At 49.0% G+C, this 13,768-nt stretch overlaps 1 protein-coding gene across 1 annotated transcript in view; it reads left to right on the top strand.

Annotated features, from left to right (window-relative positions):
- Positions 1-6,935: 6,935 nt before the first annotated feature.
- Positions 6,936-13,768, top strand: part of LOC144602998 (butyrophilin subfamily 1 member A1-like) — a 40,111-nt gene continuing 33,278 nt past the window's right edge. Inside the window, exons 1-3 of the mRNA XM_078416122.1 lie at positions 6,936-6,993; positions 8,599-8,949; positions 9,513-9,794. Of these exons, the coding sequence (XP_078272248.1) occupies positions 6,936-6,993; positions 8,599-8,949; positions 9,513-9,794 (691 nt within the window). The remainder of the gene's footprint in view (positions 6,994-8,598; positions 8,950-9,512; positions 9,795-13,768) is intronic.

Here is a 13,768-nt window from a genome sequence, read left to right on the forward strand (position 1 = left end):
TCGAGTGCTGCTGGAAGGTCATCAACTCGGTGAAAGACGCTCTTTGGTCTGCCCGATCCTTGTTGACCTCCCAGCGGAGCGAGCTGTCCGTCAAGGAATGTTGCCGACTGGCCCACTGCAGACTGCAGGAGTACGTGCTGAGGGACGCTCTGAAGCTCGGTGCAGCCAACGCCAAGGCCCTGTGGGGGAGGACCACAGTCTAGGGGCCTTCCGCTGCTGGACATGGGGGGCAGGGTGTGGTGGAGAGAGACGCACCTCCAAATAAGGGATATGTATGTAAATGTATGTAAATGTCTAAGTAAATGCCTGTATTGAATATGTAACCTCCGGAAATGTCGGATGGGTTTGTTTAAAAAAGATGTTTTGTAAATGATATTTATTACTTGAATAAAGTATTTTTTGATTTAAAAAAAAAAAAACGTTCACACCAGCGGCCACTCTCCCAGTGAGGCCAGCTCCGCTCTGTGGCGCTGTGGAATGTGTCGAGACGTGACCACTGGTCCCAGCCCCGACCACAGCGCCTGCCTGTTCCTGCCTTTCCCTGCGGTGCCTTGCTCCACATCTGCGAAGCCGTTTTACTCTCACACTTCCCTCAGCCTCCAGGAATGTTTGAGCTCTCCACCGTCAACAACCACTAACCGCTTCCGCTGGTGCAGGTTCACGAGTCATTGGAGCAGAATTAGGCCATTCGGCCCATCGAGTCTACTCCACCATTCAATCATGCCTGATCTATCTTTCCTCCCAACCCCATTCTCCCGCCTTCTCCCCATAACTTGTAGACAATAGACAATAGACAATAGGTGCAGGAGGAGGCCATTCGTCCCTTCGAGCCAGCACCACCATTCAATGTGATCATGGCTGATCATTCTCAATCAGTTCCCCGTTCCTGCCTTCTCCCCATACCCCCTGACTCCGCTATCCTTAAGAGCTCTATCTAGCTCTCTCTTGAATGCATTCAGAGGATTGGCTTCCACTGCCTTCTGAGGCAGAGAATTCCACAGATTCACAACTCTCTGACTGAATTTTTTATCCTCATCTCAGTTCTAAATGGCCTACCACTTATTCTTAAACTGTTGCCCCTGGTTCTGGACTCCCCCAACACTGGGAACATGTTTCCTGCCTCTAACGTGTCCAACCCCTTAATAATCTTTTTATTCACAAAATGCTGGAGTAACTCAGCAGGTCAGGCAGCATCTCGGGAGAGAAGGAATGGGTGACGTTTCGGGTCGAGACCCTTCTTCAGATTTTTACCAGCATCTGCAGTTATTTTCTTATATCCCTTAATAATCTTATGCGTTTCGATTAGATCTCATCTCATCCTTCTAAATTCCAGTGTGTACAAACCTTGTCCCTCCAGTCTTTCAACATATGACAGTCCCGCCATTCCGGGAATTAACCTAGTAAACCTACGCGGCACGCCCTCAATAGCAAGAATATCCTTCCTCAAATTTTGAGACCAAAACTGCACACATTACTCCAGGTGCGGTCTCACTAGGGCCGACACTAATCAAGAATCTGTCAATCTCTGTTTTAAAATAATACGATATGGCTTTAAAATTACAAACTGCGTGCCTTTCCACGCTGGGATGAATATTGGAACTGTGGTGCCTGACGCCAATTCGTGCAGTTAATTGGCAATCTGAAGAAAGGTCCCGACCCGAAACGTTGCCCATCCACGTTCTCCAGAGATGCTGTCTGAGCCGCTGAGTTACTCCAGCACTTTGTGTCTTTCATTGGTGTAAACCAGCATCTGAAGTTCTTTGTTTCTCCCTCGTGGGCTTGTGGTGTTGAGGACCCGTGTTGTGCTCAGACTGGCGAGCTCAGTTCAGTGTAGTTTACGGTCAGGTGTACTGAGGTACAGTGAAAAGCTTTTTGTTGCGTGCTATCCAGGTTCGATCCTGGCTACGGGCGCCGTCTGTACGGAGTTTGTACGTTCTCCCCGTGACCTGCGTGGGTTTTCTCCGAGATCTTCGGTTTCCTCCCACACTCCAAAGGCGTACAGGTATGTAGGTTAATTGGCTGGGCAAATGTAAAAATTGTCCCGAGTGGGTGCAGGATCGTGTTAGTGTGCGGGGATCGCTGGGCGGGGCGGACCCGGTGGGCCGAAGGGCCTGTTTCTGCGCTGTATCTCTGAATCTAAAATAAAAATCTAAACCAGTCAGCGGAAAGACAACACACGATCACAATCGAGCCATTTACAGTGTACAGATGCATGATAAGGGAATAACGTTTAGTGCAAGGTAAAGCCAGCAAAGTCCGGTCAGGGATAGTCCGAGGGTCGGGAATGAGGTAGATGGTAGTTCAGCGCTGCTCTCTGGTTGTGGCGGGGTGATATTGTTGCCTGATAACAGCCGGGGAGACATTAACAGACAGTTTCTTCCCAGCTGAAACTGTCTCAGCTCGGCCTACAGAGGAAGGGGAGAACTTTCTTCAGACTCTTCTTCAGTGCCTTCCCTGCCTGTCCCGCTGAGTTACTCCAGCATTTCTGTGTCTATCTGCAGTGTGAACCAGCATCTGCAGTTCCTTCCTGTACAGAGGATGGGCCACAGATTGCCAAGGTCCCCTCACCATCGCCACAGAGCGCGGGCGATATGGAGACGTGGGCATGACCTCAGCTGGAATGGGATCTGCTGCTGGACATGGGCCTGTTCCCTGAACACTTTACTCACCGCTGAAGCTCCTGGCACCAACAGGAGTAGGTTGGACATTCCAGGGGTGGAATGAAGAAGGCCCGAGGAACTTGGGCCCTGAGCCACTGAGGCAGCACAACAGGCGGCCGGGAAAGGCAGAGGAAGTAAAACACAACAACTTCTTCTGGAAGTCTCAGGTTCCCAGTTCTGGGACCGAGCCCCATTGGCACCAGCGACAGAGGGCGAGCAATTTATATGCGGACTGCACACGACTAAGACTCTCTCTCTCTCTCTCTCTCTCTCTCTCTCTCTCTCTCTCTCTCTCTCTCTCTCTCTCTCTCTCTCTCTCTCTCTCTCTCCCTTTAGCAAATTTGCAGATGATACAAAGCTGGGTGGCAGTGTGAACTGTGAGGAAGATGCTATGAGGTTGCAGGGTGACTTGGACAGGTTGTGTGAGTGGGCGGATACATGGCAGATGCTGTTTAATATGGATAAGTGTGAGGATATCCACTTTGGTGGGAAGAATAGGAAGGCAGATTATTATCTGAATGGTGTCAAGTTAGGAACAGGGGACGTACAACGAGATTCGGGTGTCCTAGTGCATCAGTCACTGAAAGGAAGCATGCAGGTCCAGCAGGCAGTGAAGAAAGCCAATGGAATGTTGGCCTTCATAACAAGAGGAGTTGAGTATAGGAGCAAAGAGGTCCTTCTGCAGTTGTACAGGGCCCTAGTGAGACCGCACCTGGAGTACTGTGTGCAGTTTTGGACTCCAAATTTGAGGAGGGATATTCTTGCTATTGAGGTCGTGCAGCGTAGGTTCACTAGGTTAATTCCCGGAATGGAGGGACTGTCATATGTTGAAAGACTGGAGCGACTAGGCTTGTATACACTGGAATTTAGTAGGATGAGAAGGGATCTTATCGAAACGTATAAGATTATTAAGGGGTTGGACACGTAAGAGGCAGGAAACATGTTCCCAATGTTGGGGGGGTCCAGAACAAGGAACCACAGATTAAGAATAAGGGTTAGGCCATTTAGAACTGAGATGAGGAAAAACTGTTTCAGTCAGAGAGTTGTGAATCTGTGGAATTCTCTGCCTCAGAAGGCAGTGGAGGCCAATTCTCTGAATGCATTCAAGAGAGAGCTGGATAGAGCTCTTAAGGATAGCGGAGTTCGGGGGGTATGGGGAGAAGGCAGGAACGGGGTACTGATTGAGAATGATCAGCCATGATCACATTGAATGGCGGTGCTGGCTCGAAGTGCCGAATGGCCTCCTCTTGCACCTATTCTCTATTGTCTATTGTAATATTTCGGGCGGGACCCTTCTTCCGACAGTATGGGGAGGGCCCAACTTAGCCGACAAGATGCCCAGATCAACCACCTCCTCCCTCTCCACAGACTCTGTGCCCCGCCCATTTATCGCGCCCATTTCATGACAACTTGAGCCGATTTCTCTCCCCCGGCGGCCGCCGTCTCCCTGTGTGATTCCACGCTGAGGAAAGCGGTCTCTCTGACGCCGGTTGCTCCACGCTGTCGCTGGGCGCCGGTTACAGACTCGGCCCCCGGGGAGCAGGGACAGGGAGCGGGCACGGAGGGGAAGCGGAGGGTCCCGCGCCGGGGATTGATCAGGTGAGCGGGGCTCCGGGACAACTGAGGGCGCCGGAGCCGCTGGGACACAGCGGGCACTCACTCCCCTGTTTGCCAGCGGGATTGGGTGATAGTGAAACCCCGCTGCATCCACCCGGCCCGGCCCACTGCCCCCGGGGCGCGGCTCAGGCCGAGACCTCGGTTGGTTGTCGGGGCCGGAGCGGCGAGTCTGGCCGGTCGGGAGAGCGGAGAGAGCGGGAGCCGGTGCGGTGCGGGTCAGGGAGGGAGGCGGCAGTCGGTGAGTCCTCGCTCGGGAGAGCTGGTCGGTCACCGGGATTTGTTTATTCCCAGCGGCCAAGTTCAGTCTGTGACGGGCGCGAAGTGGCCGCGATGGGCAAGAAGGGAACTCCTTGCTACACTCTCTGAAACTATGTGGCGCCGGTGGCGTCCCGAGCAGCGAGCGCGGGAACAAACTGCGCTGAGACGGAGGTTAATGTGTTGCTGCTGGTAACATGTTAATTGAACTGAACCCGCAGTTCAGTGGCTCAGATCGTAGAATAACTGCCGCACAGTTGCAGTGATCCAGCTTGGAGCCTAACCTCCACTGCTCCCTATGTGGAGTTTGCACGTTCTCCCCAGAACCGCATGGATTTGCCCCGGGTGCTCCGGGTTCTTCCGCGTCCGAAAGACGAGCTGATGTCTCGGCAGATTGGCCGCTGTACATCGCCCTGTATGAATCTGAGGGATGGGATCGGTGGGCAGTTGATGGCAACGTGGGAGCATTAATGAGTGCGGTCGGATTCGTGAACATGTGTGTTTACTGATATCACAAACTCAGTGGGCCGAAGGGCGTGTTCCAATGGAGCTTCTCTCCGTGAATCTATCAACAGGTTTTTTTTATACACAACAAAATATTTCAACACAGGAGAGCGAGTGTGATCATGTTACTAAATACTTTTGTTTGTCCCACATTCCTGGGCTGTGCGTGGGCAGCTGAAACACGAAACTTTACTCCGACTGTTGCAGCCATTACAGCGGCTGCCTCCTCATTAACCCACTCCCTCCCGTCCTACTTTACCCCACTCCCCCAAACCCGGCGCGGTTTCTCTGTGGAACCCCGGCCCCAGAGTCGGGGAATCGAGGACCAGAGGACATAGGTTCAAGGTGAAGGGGGAAAGATGTAATCGGAATCTGAGGGGTAACTTCAAGTTTTCCAGCACCTCACTGGTGACTAATTTTGACATTTATCTCAGCCATGGCGTCTGCATGTCCTTGTTCATCAATCACTGAACGTAACAATGCGGGTACAGCAGAAAGTGAAAAAAGCTAATTGCATGTTGGCCTTTATGACAAGAGGATTTAAGTATAGGAGCAAAGAGGTCCCTCTGCGGGTGCACGGGGCCCTGGTAAGACGCACCTGGAGTACTGTGTGCAGTTTTTGTCTCCAAATTTGAGGAAGGACATTCTTGCTATTGAGGGCATGCAGCGTAGGTTTACTAGGTTAATTCCCGGAATGGCGGGACTGTCGTACGTTGAAAGACTGGAGCGACTGGGCTTGTATTCACTGGAATTTAGAAGGATGAGAGGGGATCTTATTGAAACATATAAGATTATTAAGTGATTGGACATGTTAAAGGCAGGAAACATGTTCCCGATGTTGGGGCAGTCCAGAACAAGGGGCCACAGTTTAAGAATAAGGGGTAGGCCATTTAGAACGGAGATGAGGAAAACCTTCTTCCGTCAGAAAGTTGCAAATCTGTGGAACTCTCTGCCTCAGAGGGCAGTGGAGGCCAATTCTCTGAATGCATTCAAGAGAGAGCTAGATATAGCTCTTAAGGATAGCGGAGTCAGGGCATATCGGGAGAAGGCAGGAACGGGGTACTGATTGTGAATGATCAGCCATGATCACATTGAATTGCGGTGCCGGCTCGAGGGGCCGAATGGCCTCTTCCTGCACCTATAGTCTATTTTCCTCCTCTCGCTTCCCACACTGGCCTCGGATATAACCGACCTGTGCCAGTTCATCTCGACTGTGCGTTACAGAGACAAAAAACATTAAAAAGCCTTTGAGATGGTGAAGCAGGTAAAATATTCTGAGAGAGAAAGCAGACCAATGCAGTCTGGGGAATGACTACACAGGCAGTCTGCTTCCAATCAGCAAATGGTTGAAGGTGCTGTATATCCACCTCCTCTTTCAATACATCCAATGATCCACTGTCCATGGACAGAGAGAATTCCACAAGCGTGGCTGCAGGCGGCGCCGACCTGGGAATAACAGATGTCCCAGTCAGTGACACCCAACTCCGTAAATGAATCGCAAATCTCATCCCCTGATTATTTTTATTGTTCCGACATCTTTTGACTTCAGAATCAATTTCTGTCCTTTGACAGGTTTGATGGCCGGGGTGACTGAAGAAATTCCCGGGAGAAGGATCGTCCCGGACCCGACCCCCGTGACAGGAGACTCAAGGAGCAGATTCTAAAGGGAGCCGGGGTCTCGGTGCGGGGACTGGAGTCCGTTGGCCACCGGTTGTCCTTGGCCACCCGGCACAAGGTGTGACCTTTCAGCCCCCGGTCAGCAGTGAGTGGGGGTGGTGGACACCGGCGGCGGGGACGGAGGGGGAGGGGAGGGGGAGATCACAGCTTCCCGTCCATCACGGGTCTAACACTTCTCCCTCTCTCTCCCCCTCTCCCTCAGGCACTGACCCCTCTACTGGGATGGGAGTGTTTCACTGCGCTGTGTTGCTACTGCACGGGATCCTCACCTCAGTCCACGGTAATAACCACAACATCTTGTCTGATTGATATTTATTTATCTCATGGAGGGGGCTTCATGGAGTCAGAAGATTCATATTTTAAAATCGCCCATTTTTATGCAGTTGTCCACATCACTTAATACGATCAGGTGCAAGGTCCGTGCTCCCTCTGTGGGCGACGATGGGGACTGCAGGAGCAGGAGGCAACCTCATTATCATGGATAATCAAGTCAAGTCAACTTTATTTGTCACATACATATAGCAGATGTGCAGTTAAATGAAAGCGGCAACGCCTGCGGATTGTGCTAACACAAAATTACAGTAAATTAAATTAGTCCCTGGTGATATGAGAGTTAACAGTCCTGATGGCCTGTGGGAAGAAACTCCGACTCATCCTCTCTGGTTTCACAGCGTGACACCGGAGGCGTTTGCCTGACCGTAGCAGCTGGAACAGTCCGTTGCTGGGGTGGTAGGGGTCCCCCATAATGTTGCTGGCTCTGGATCTCCACCTCCTGATGTACGGGCCATGTATAAGTCAGCAGGAAGCAGAGAGTGGGGACTAATGTATTTTGTCTCCCTGGGTGGGAAGATGTAAGTAGTGGTGCCCCACGCGGATTGGTGTTGAGATGCCAACCTTAGATATAAAATAAATCGTGAACAGCCAGTGAAAATGGTAATATCCTGGCTTCAGAAGGTCATCCAGTCATAAGCGATAGGAGCGAATTAGGGTCATTCCGCCCATCAAGTCTACTCCACCATTCACTGAGCCCCCCCCCCCCCTTGTTATTGAGGCAGTGCAATGCAGGTTCATGAGGTTAATCCGTGGGATGGCGAGACTGTCATATGAGGAAAGATTGGAAAGACTAGGCCTGTATTTACTGGAGTTTAGAAGGATGAGAGGGGATCTTATAGAGACATATAAAATTATAAAAGGACTAGACAAGTTAGATTCAGGAAAAATGTTCCCAATGTTGGGGGAGCCCAGAATCAGGGGTCACAGTCTAATAATAAAGGGGAGGCCATTTAAAACTCTGGTGAGAGGGAACTTTTTCCCCCATAGGGTTGTGAATTTGTGGAATTCCCTGCCACAGAGGGCAGCGGAGGCCAAATCACTGGATGGATTTAAAAGAGAGTTAGATAGAGCTCTGGGGGCTAGTGGGATCAAAGGATATGGGGAGAAGGCAGGCACGGGTTACTGATTGTGTATGATCAGCCATGATCACAATGAATGGCGGTGCTGGCTCGAAGGGCAGAATGGCCTCCTCCTGCACCTATTTTGTATGTTTGTATGTTTTTACGTTTTCCTTCTAAACTTGTGCCATCAAACTCTTGGTTCGTGGGATCATTCTGAGATACCACTTCTGAACTCTCTCCAGAGCCAGCTCATCCTTCCTCTGTTATGGTGCCCAAAATTGCTCACAATTCTCCAAATGCGACCTGAACAGTGCCCTTGAGAGCTTCAGCATTACATCCCTGTTTTTGTATTCAAGCCCTCATGAAATAAATGCTGTTGGTCTTTGTGTGCACAGAACGATGCAACTTTCCTGATGTTAATTTTGTTTTCTATTTTTACATTATTGATTCCTTAAATAATTATGTTTTCAATTATTTGCATTGATCCCCAGGTGAATTTGCCGTAATTGTTCCGGGCGATGGTGGTTTTGCAGCCACTGTAGGTGGAGATGCGGTGTTGGAGTGTCAGCTTGTGCCAGATATATTGACCAGCGACATGGAGGTGCAGTGGAGGAAGTCAGGTCTGGCCTCGCCAGTCCTCGTGTACAGACATGGAGAAAGTGACGCCCACGCTCAACACCAGGATTACAGAGCAAGGGCCCAACTGTTTAAAGATGAACTGGCCAAAGGGAACATTTCCCTCAGAATAATGAACGTAAGGAGGCTTGATGAAGGGGAATATACATGTTCAGTTACAGACGGAACTGAGAATGAAGCATCTCCAGCTCAACTGCGAGTTCAAGGTGAGTAAGTAAATGCATTGATATTATTAACTTTAAAGGAATGTTTACTTTAGAGATACAGCGCGGACACAGGCCCTTCGGCCCACCACACCGACTAGCGATGCTGGCACATTAACACTATCCTACACACATTATCGACAATTTACACATACACCAAACCAATTAATCTACAAACCTGTACGTCATTGGAGTGTGGGAGGAAACCGAAGAACTCGGAAAAAACCCACGCAGGTAACGGGGAGAACGTGCAAACTCCGAACAGACAACACCCGTAGTTGGGATCTCCTTTCCACCACACTTTCCAGGGCCCAGTCATTTACCATGTAACCCCCAGCTGGATTTATTTACCGAAATGCTGAAAACAATCAGCAGGTCAGGCAGCGACTGGGGAGAGAGAAGCAGAGTTGATGTTTCAGCTCAAAGACTTTGCATTGGAACAAGAAATAATTGTAAATTGTATAAGTATTGTTGCAAGAGGGTTTGGCACCTTGAACAAAATGCTGACTGGTCCAAGTTGCTATTCTTCCTGACTATTGTTATTTCTACATCTGTCACTGATGCAGGTTTGGGGAGTAAGCCCCAGATTCAGTTGCTGGGATTCCAGGGAGATGGAATCCAGCTCGTGTGTAAATCCGGTGGATGGTATCCTGGACCAAAGATGGTGTGGATCGGCGAGGATGGACAGGTTTTACCACAAGCTGAAACAAGATACCATGAAGACACGGAAGGTCTTATAAATGTGGAGAGCAACGTGACAGTAACGAGGCAGTCAACGAACAAGTTCAAATGTGTTGTTCGTTATAGACGGTTAAACATACAACATGAGGCAATTGTTAAGATATCAGGTTTGTAAACATTTCTGTTTGATCATTGAAGTATGAAGAGATTTACATTCCATTGATACCTCGACTGCCCAGAATGTTCACTGAGGTATTCACATGTTTCTCACTGATGGTTCAGCCACATCTCACTTCTGTGGGGAAATTATCACTGATTTTTAAAGAATGTTTACTGTATGCGCCGATCCTGCTGCTTTACTGCCTTTTAAATCTGCATCATAATTTATTCTTAATTGTTAACTGCATGTTAGGCAGTGAAGAAAGCCAATTGAATGTTGGCCTTCATAACAAGAGGAGTTGAGTATAGGAGCAAAGAGGTACTTCTGCAGATGTACAGGCCCCTAGTGAGACCGCACCTGGAGTACTGTGTGCAGTTTTGGTCTCCAAATTTGAGGAAGGATATTCTTGCTATTGAGGGCGTGCAGCATAGGTTTACTAGGTTAATTCCCGGAATGGCGTGACTGTCATATGTTGAAAGACTGGATCGACTAGGCTTGTATACACTGGAATTTAGAAGGATGAGAGGAGATCTTATCGAAATGTATAAGATTATTAAGGGTTTGGACATGTTAGAGGCAGGAAACATGTTCCCAATGTTGGGGGAGTCCAGAACAAGGGACCACAGTTTAAGAATAAGGGGTAGGCCATTTCGAACTGAGATGAGGAAAAACTTTTTCAGTCAGAGAGTTGTAAATCTGAGGAATTCTCTGCCTCAGAAGGCAGTGGAGGCCAATTCTCTGAATGCATTCAAGAGAGAGCTAAGATAGAGCTCTTAAGGATAGCAGTCAGGGGGTATGGGGAGAAGGCAGGAACGTGGTACTGATTGAGAATGATAATAATAATAATAATATTCATTTATTGTCATTGCAGCGAGTACAACGAAATTTTAAAAATAGCCAATCCTGACGGTGCGTAAAAACATATATGCAATAAATGCAAAAACAAATAAATACAATTATATTAAGTACAAAAGTTTTAACAGAGTTGCCTAGTGCAGAAAGTAGTGTTCAGTTCTCATATGGCCCTGGGGTAAAAACTGTTCTTAAGTCTGTTTGTTCGGGATTTGATCGACCTGAAACGTCGAACAGAGGGCAGATGAACAAACAGACGGTGGCCGGGGTTGGATGGAGCTTTTATTATTTTGCCTGCTCTACTGAGGCAGCGTAGGCTGAACAGGTGCTCCAGGGAGGGCAGTGAGCAGCCAATGATCTTCTGGGCCGTCGTGATGACCCTCTGAAGGGCCTTCCTGTCCTTTTCTGAGCAGCTGGCATACCATGTGGTTATACAGTATGCCAGCACACTCGCGATGGAGTAGCGATAGAAGGACATCATGAGCTTCTCCTGCAGGTTGGTCTTCCTGAGGATCCTCAGGAAGTGGAGTCTCTGCTGTGCCTTCTTCACTGTGGTGATGGTGTTGGTAGACCCAGGTAAGATCCTCTGCGATGTGCGTACCCAGGAACCTGAAAGCGGGTACCCTTTCCACACAGACCCCATTGATGTAGAGTGGGTCGTGTTCTGCACTGGTTTTCCTGAAGTCTATTATAAGTTCCTTTGTTTTGGAGGAGTTCAGGACAAGATTGTTCACTGAACACCATGCTGCCAGCCTTTGGATTTTATCCCTGTAGGCTGTCTCATCTCCTCCTGTACGAGGGTAAACTAGCCAATAATATAAAGGAGGATAGCAAAAGTTTTTTTAGGTACGTGAAGAGGAAAAAAATAGTCAAGGCAAATGTGGGTCCCTTGAAGACAGAAGCAGGGGAATTTATTATGGGGGACAAAGAAATGGCAGACGAGTTAAACCATTACTTTGGATCTGTCTTCACTGAGGAAGATACACACAATCTCCCAAATGTTCTAGGGGCCGGAGAACCTAGGGTGATGGAGGAACTGAAGGAAATCCACATTAGGCAGGAAATGGTTTTGGGTAGAATGATGGGACTGAAGGCTGATAAATCCCCAGGGCCTGATGGTCTGCATCCCAGGGTACTTAAGGAGGTGGCTCTAGAAATAGTGGAAGCATTGGAGATCATTTTTCAATGTTCTATAGATTCAGGATCAGTTCCTGTGGATTGGAGGATAGCAAATGTTATCCCACTTTTTAAGAAAGGAGGGAGAGAGAAAACGGGTAATTATAGACCAGTTAGTCTGACATCAGTGGTGGGGAAAATGCTGGAGTCAATTATAAAAGACGAAATTGCTGAGCATTTGGATAGCAGTAACAGGATCATTCCGAGTCAGCATGGATTTATGAAGGGGAAATCATGCTTGACAAATCTACTGGAATTTTTTGAGGATGTAACTAGGAAAATTGACAGGGGAGAGTCAGTGGATGTGGTGTACCTCGACTTTCAGAAAGCCTTCGACAAGGTCCCACATAGGAGATTAGTGGGCAAAATTAGGGCACATGGTATTGGGGGTAGGGTACTGACATGGATAGAAAATTGGTTGACAGACAGAAAGCAAAGAGTGGGGATAAATGGGTCCCTTTCGGAATGGGAGGCAGTGACCAGTGGGGTACCGCAAGGTTCGGTGCTGGGACCCCAGCTATTTACGATATACATTAATGACTTAGACGAAGGGATTAAAAGTACCATTAGCAAATTTGCAGATGATACTAAGCTGGGGGGTAGTGTGAATTGTGAGGAAGATGCAATAAGGCTGCAGGGTGACTTGGACAGGTTGTGTGAGTGGGCGGATACATGGCAGATGCAGTTTAATGTAGATAAGTGTGAGGTTATTCACTTTGGAAGTAAGAATAGAAAGGCAGATTATTATCTGAATGGTGTCAAGTTAGGAGGAGGGGGAGTTCAACGAGATCTGGGTGTCCTAGTGCATCAGTCAATGAAAGGAAGCATGCAGGTACAGCAGGCAGTGAAGAAAGCCAATGGAATGTTGGCCTTCGTAACAAGAGGAGTTGAGTATAGGAGCAAAGAGGTCCTTCTACAGTTGTACCGGGCCCTGGTGAGACCGCACCTGGAGTACTGTGTGCAGTTTTGGTCTCAAAATTTGAGGAAGGATATTCTTGCTATGGAGGGCGTGCAGCGTAGGTTCACTAGGTTAATTCCCGGAATGGCGGGACTGTCGTATGTTGAAAGGCTGGAGCGATTGGGCTTGTATACACTGGAATTTAGAAGGATGAGGGGGGATCTTATTGAAACATATAAGATAATTAGGGGATTGGACACATTAGAGGCAGGAAACACGTTCCCAATGTTGGGGGAGTCCAGAACAAGGGGCCACAGTTTAAGAATGGGGGGTAGGCCATTTAGAACGGAGATGAGGAAGAACTTTTTCAATCGGAGAGTGGTGAAGGGGTGGAATTCTCTGCCTCAGAAGGCAGTGGAGGCCAGTTCGTTGGATGCTTTCAAGAGAGAGCTGGATAGAGCTCTTAAGGATAGCGGAGTGTGGGGGTATGGGCAGAAGGCAGGAATGGGGTACTGATTGAGAGTGATCAGCCATGATCGCATTGAATGGCGGTGCTGGCTCGAAGGGCTGAATGGCCTACTCCTGCACCTATTGTCTATTGAGTCCAACCACAGTCGTGTCATCCGCGAACTTGATGATGGTTTTGGTGGGATGGTTGGGGGCGCAATCGTGAGTGTAGAGGGAGTAAAGGATGGTGCTCAACACACAGCCCTGTGGTGAGCCGGTCGGTGCTCAGTGTAATGGTGGAGGAGAGGTGAGGGCTTATTTTGACGGTCTGGGGGCGGTTGGTCAGGAAGTCCTTGATCCATTGGCAGATGGTTTGGGAAAATCCAAGGTCAGAAAGTTTGGTGACCAGTCTGCTCGGGATGACCGTGTTAAAGGCAGAGCTGAAGTCGAGGAAGAGCATCCTCACATAGCTCCCCTGGTGTTCAAGGTGGGTCAGTGCAGTGTGAAGAGCAGTGTCGATGGCATCCCCTGTAGACCTATTTGCTCTGTAGGCAAACTGGTATGGGTCGAAGGTGGGTGGGAGGCTGGCTTTGATGTGCAGCAGGACC

This window comes from Rhinoraja longicauda, chromosome 19, assembly GCF_053455715.1.
Source record: "Rhinoraja longicauda isolate Sanriku21f chromosome 19, sRhiLon1.1, whole genome shotgun sequence".
Taxonomy (NCBI): domain Eukaryota; kingdom Metazoa; phylum Chordata; class Chondrichthyes; order Rajiformes; family Arhynchobatidae; genus Rhinoraja; species Rhinoraja longicauda.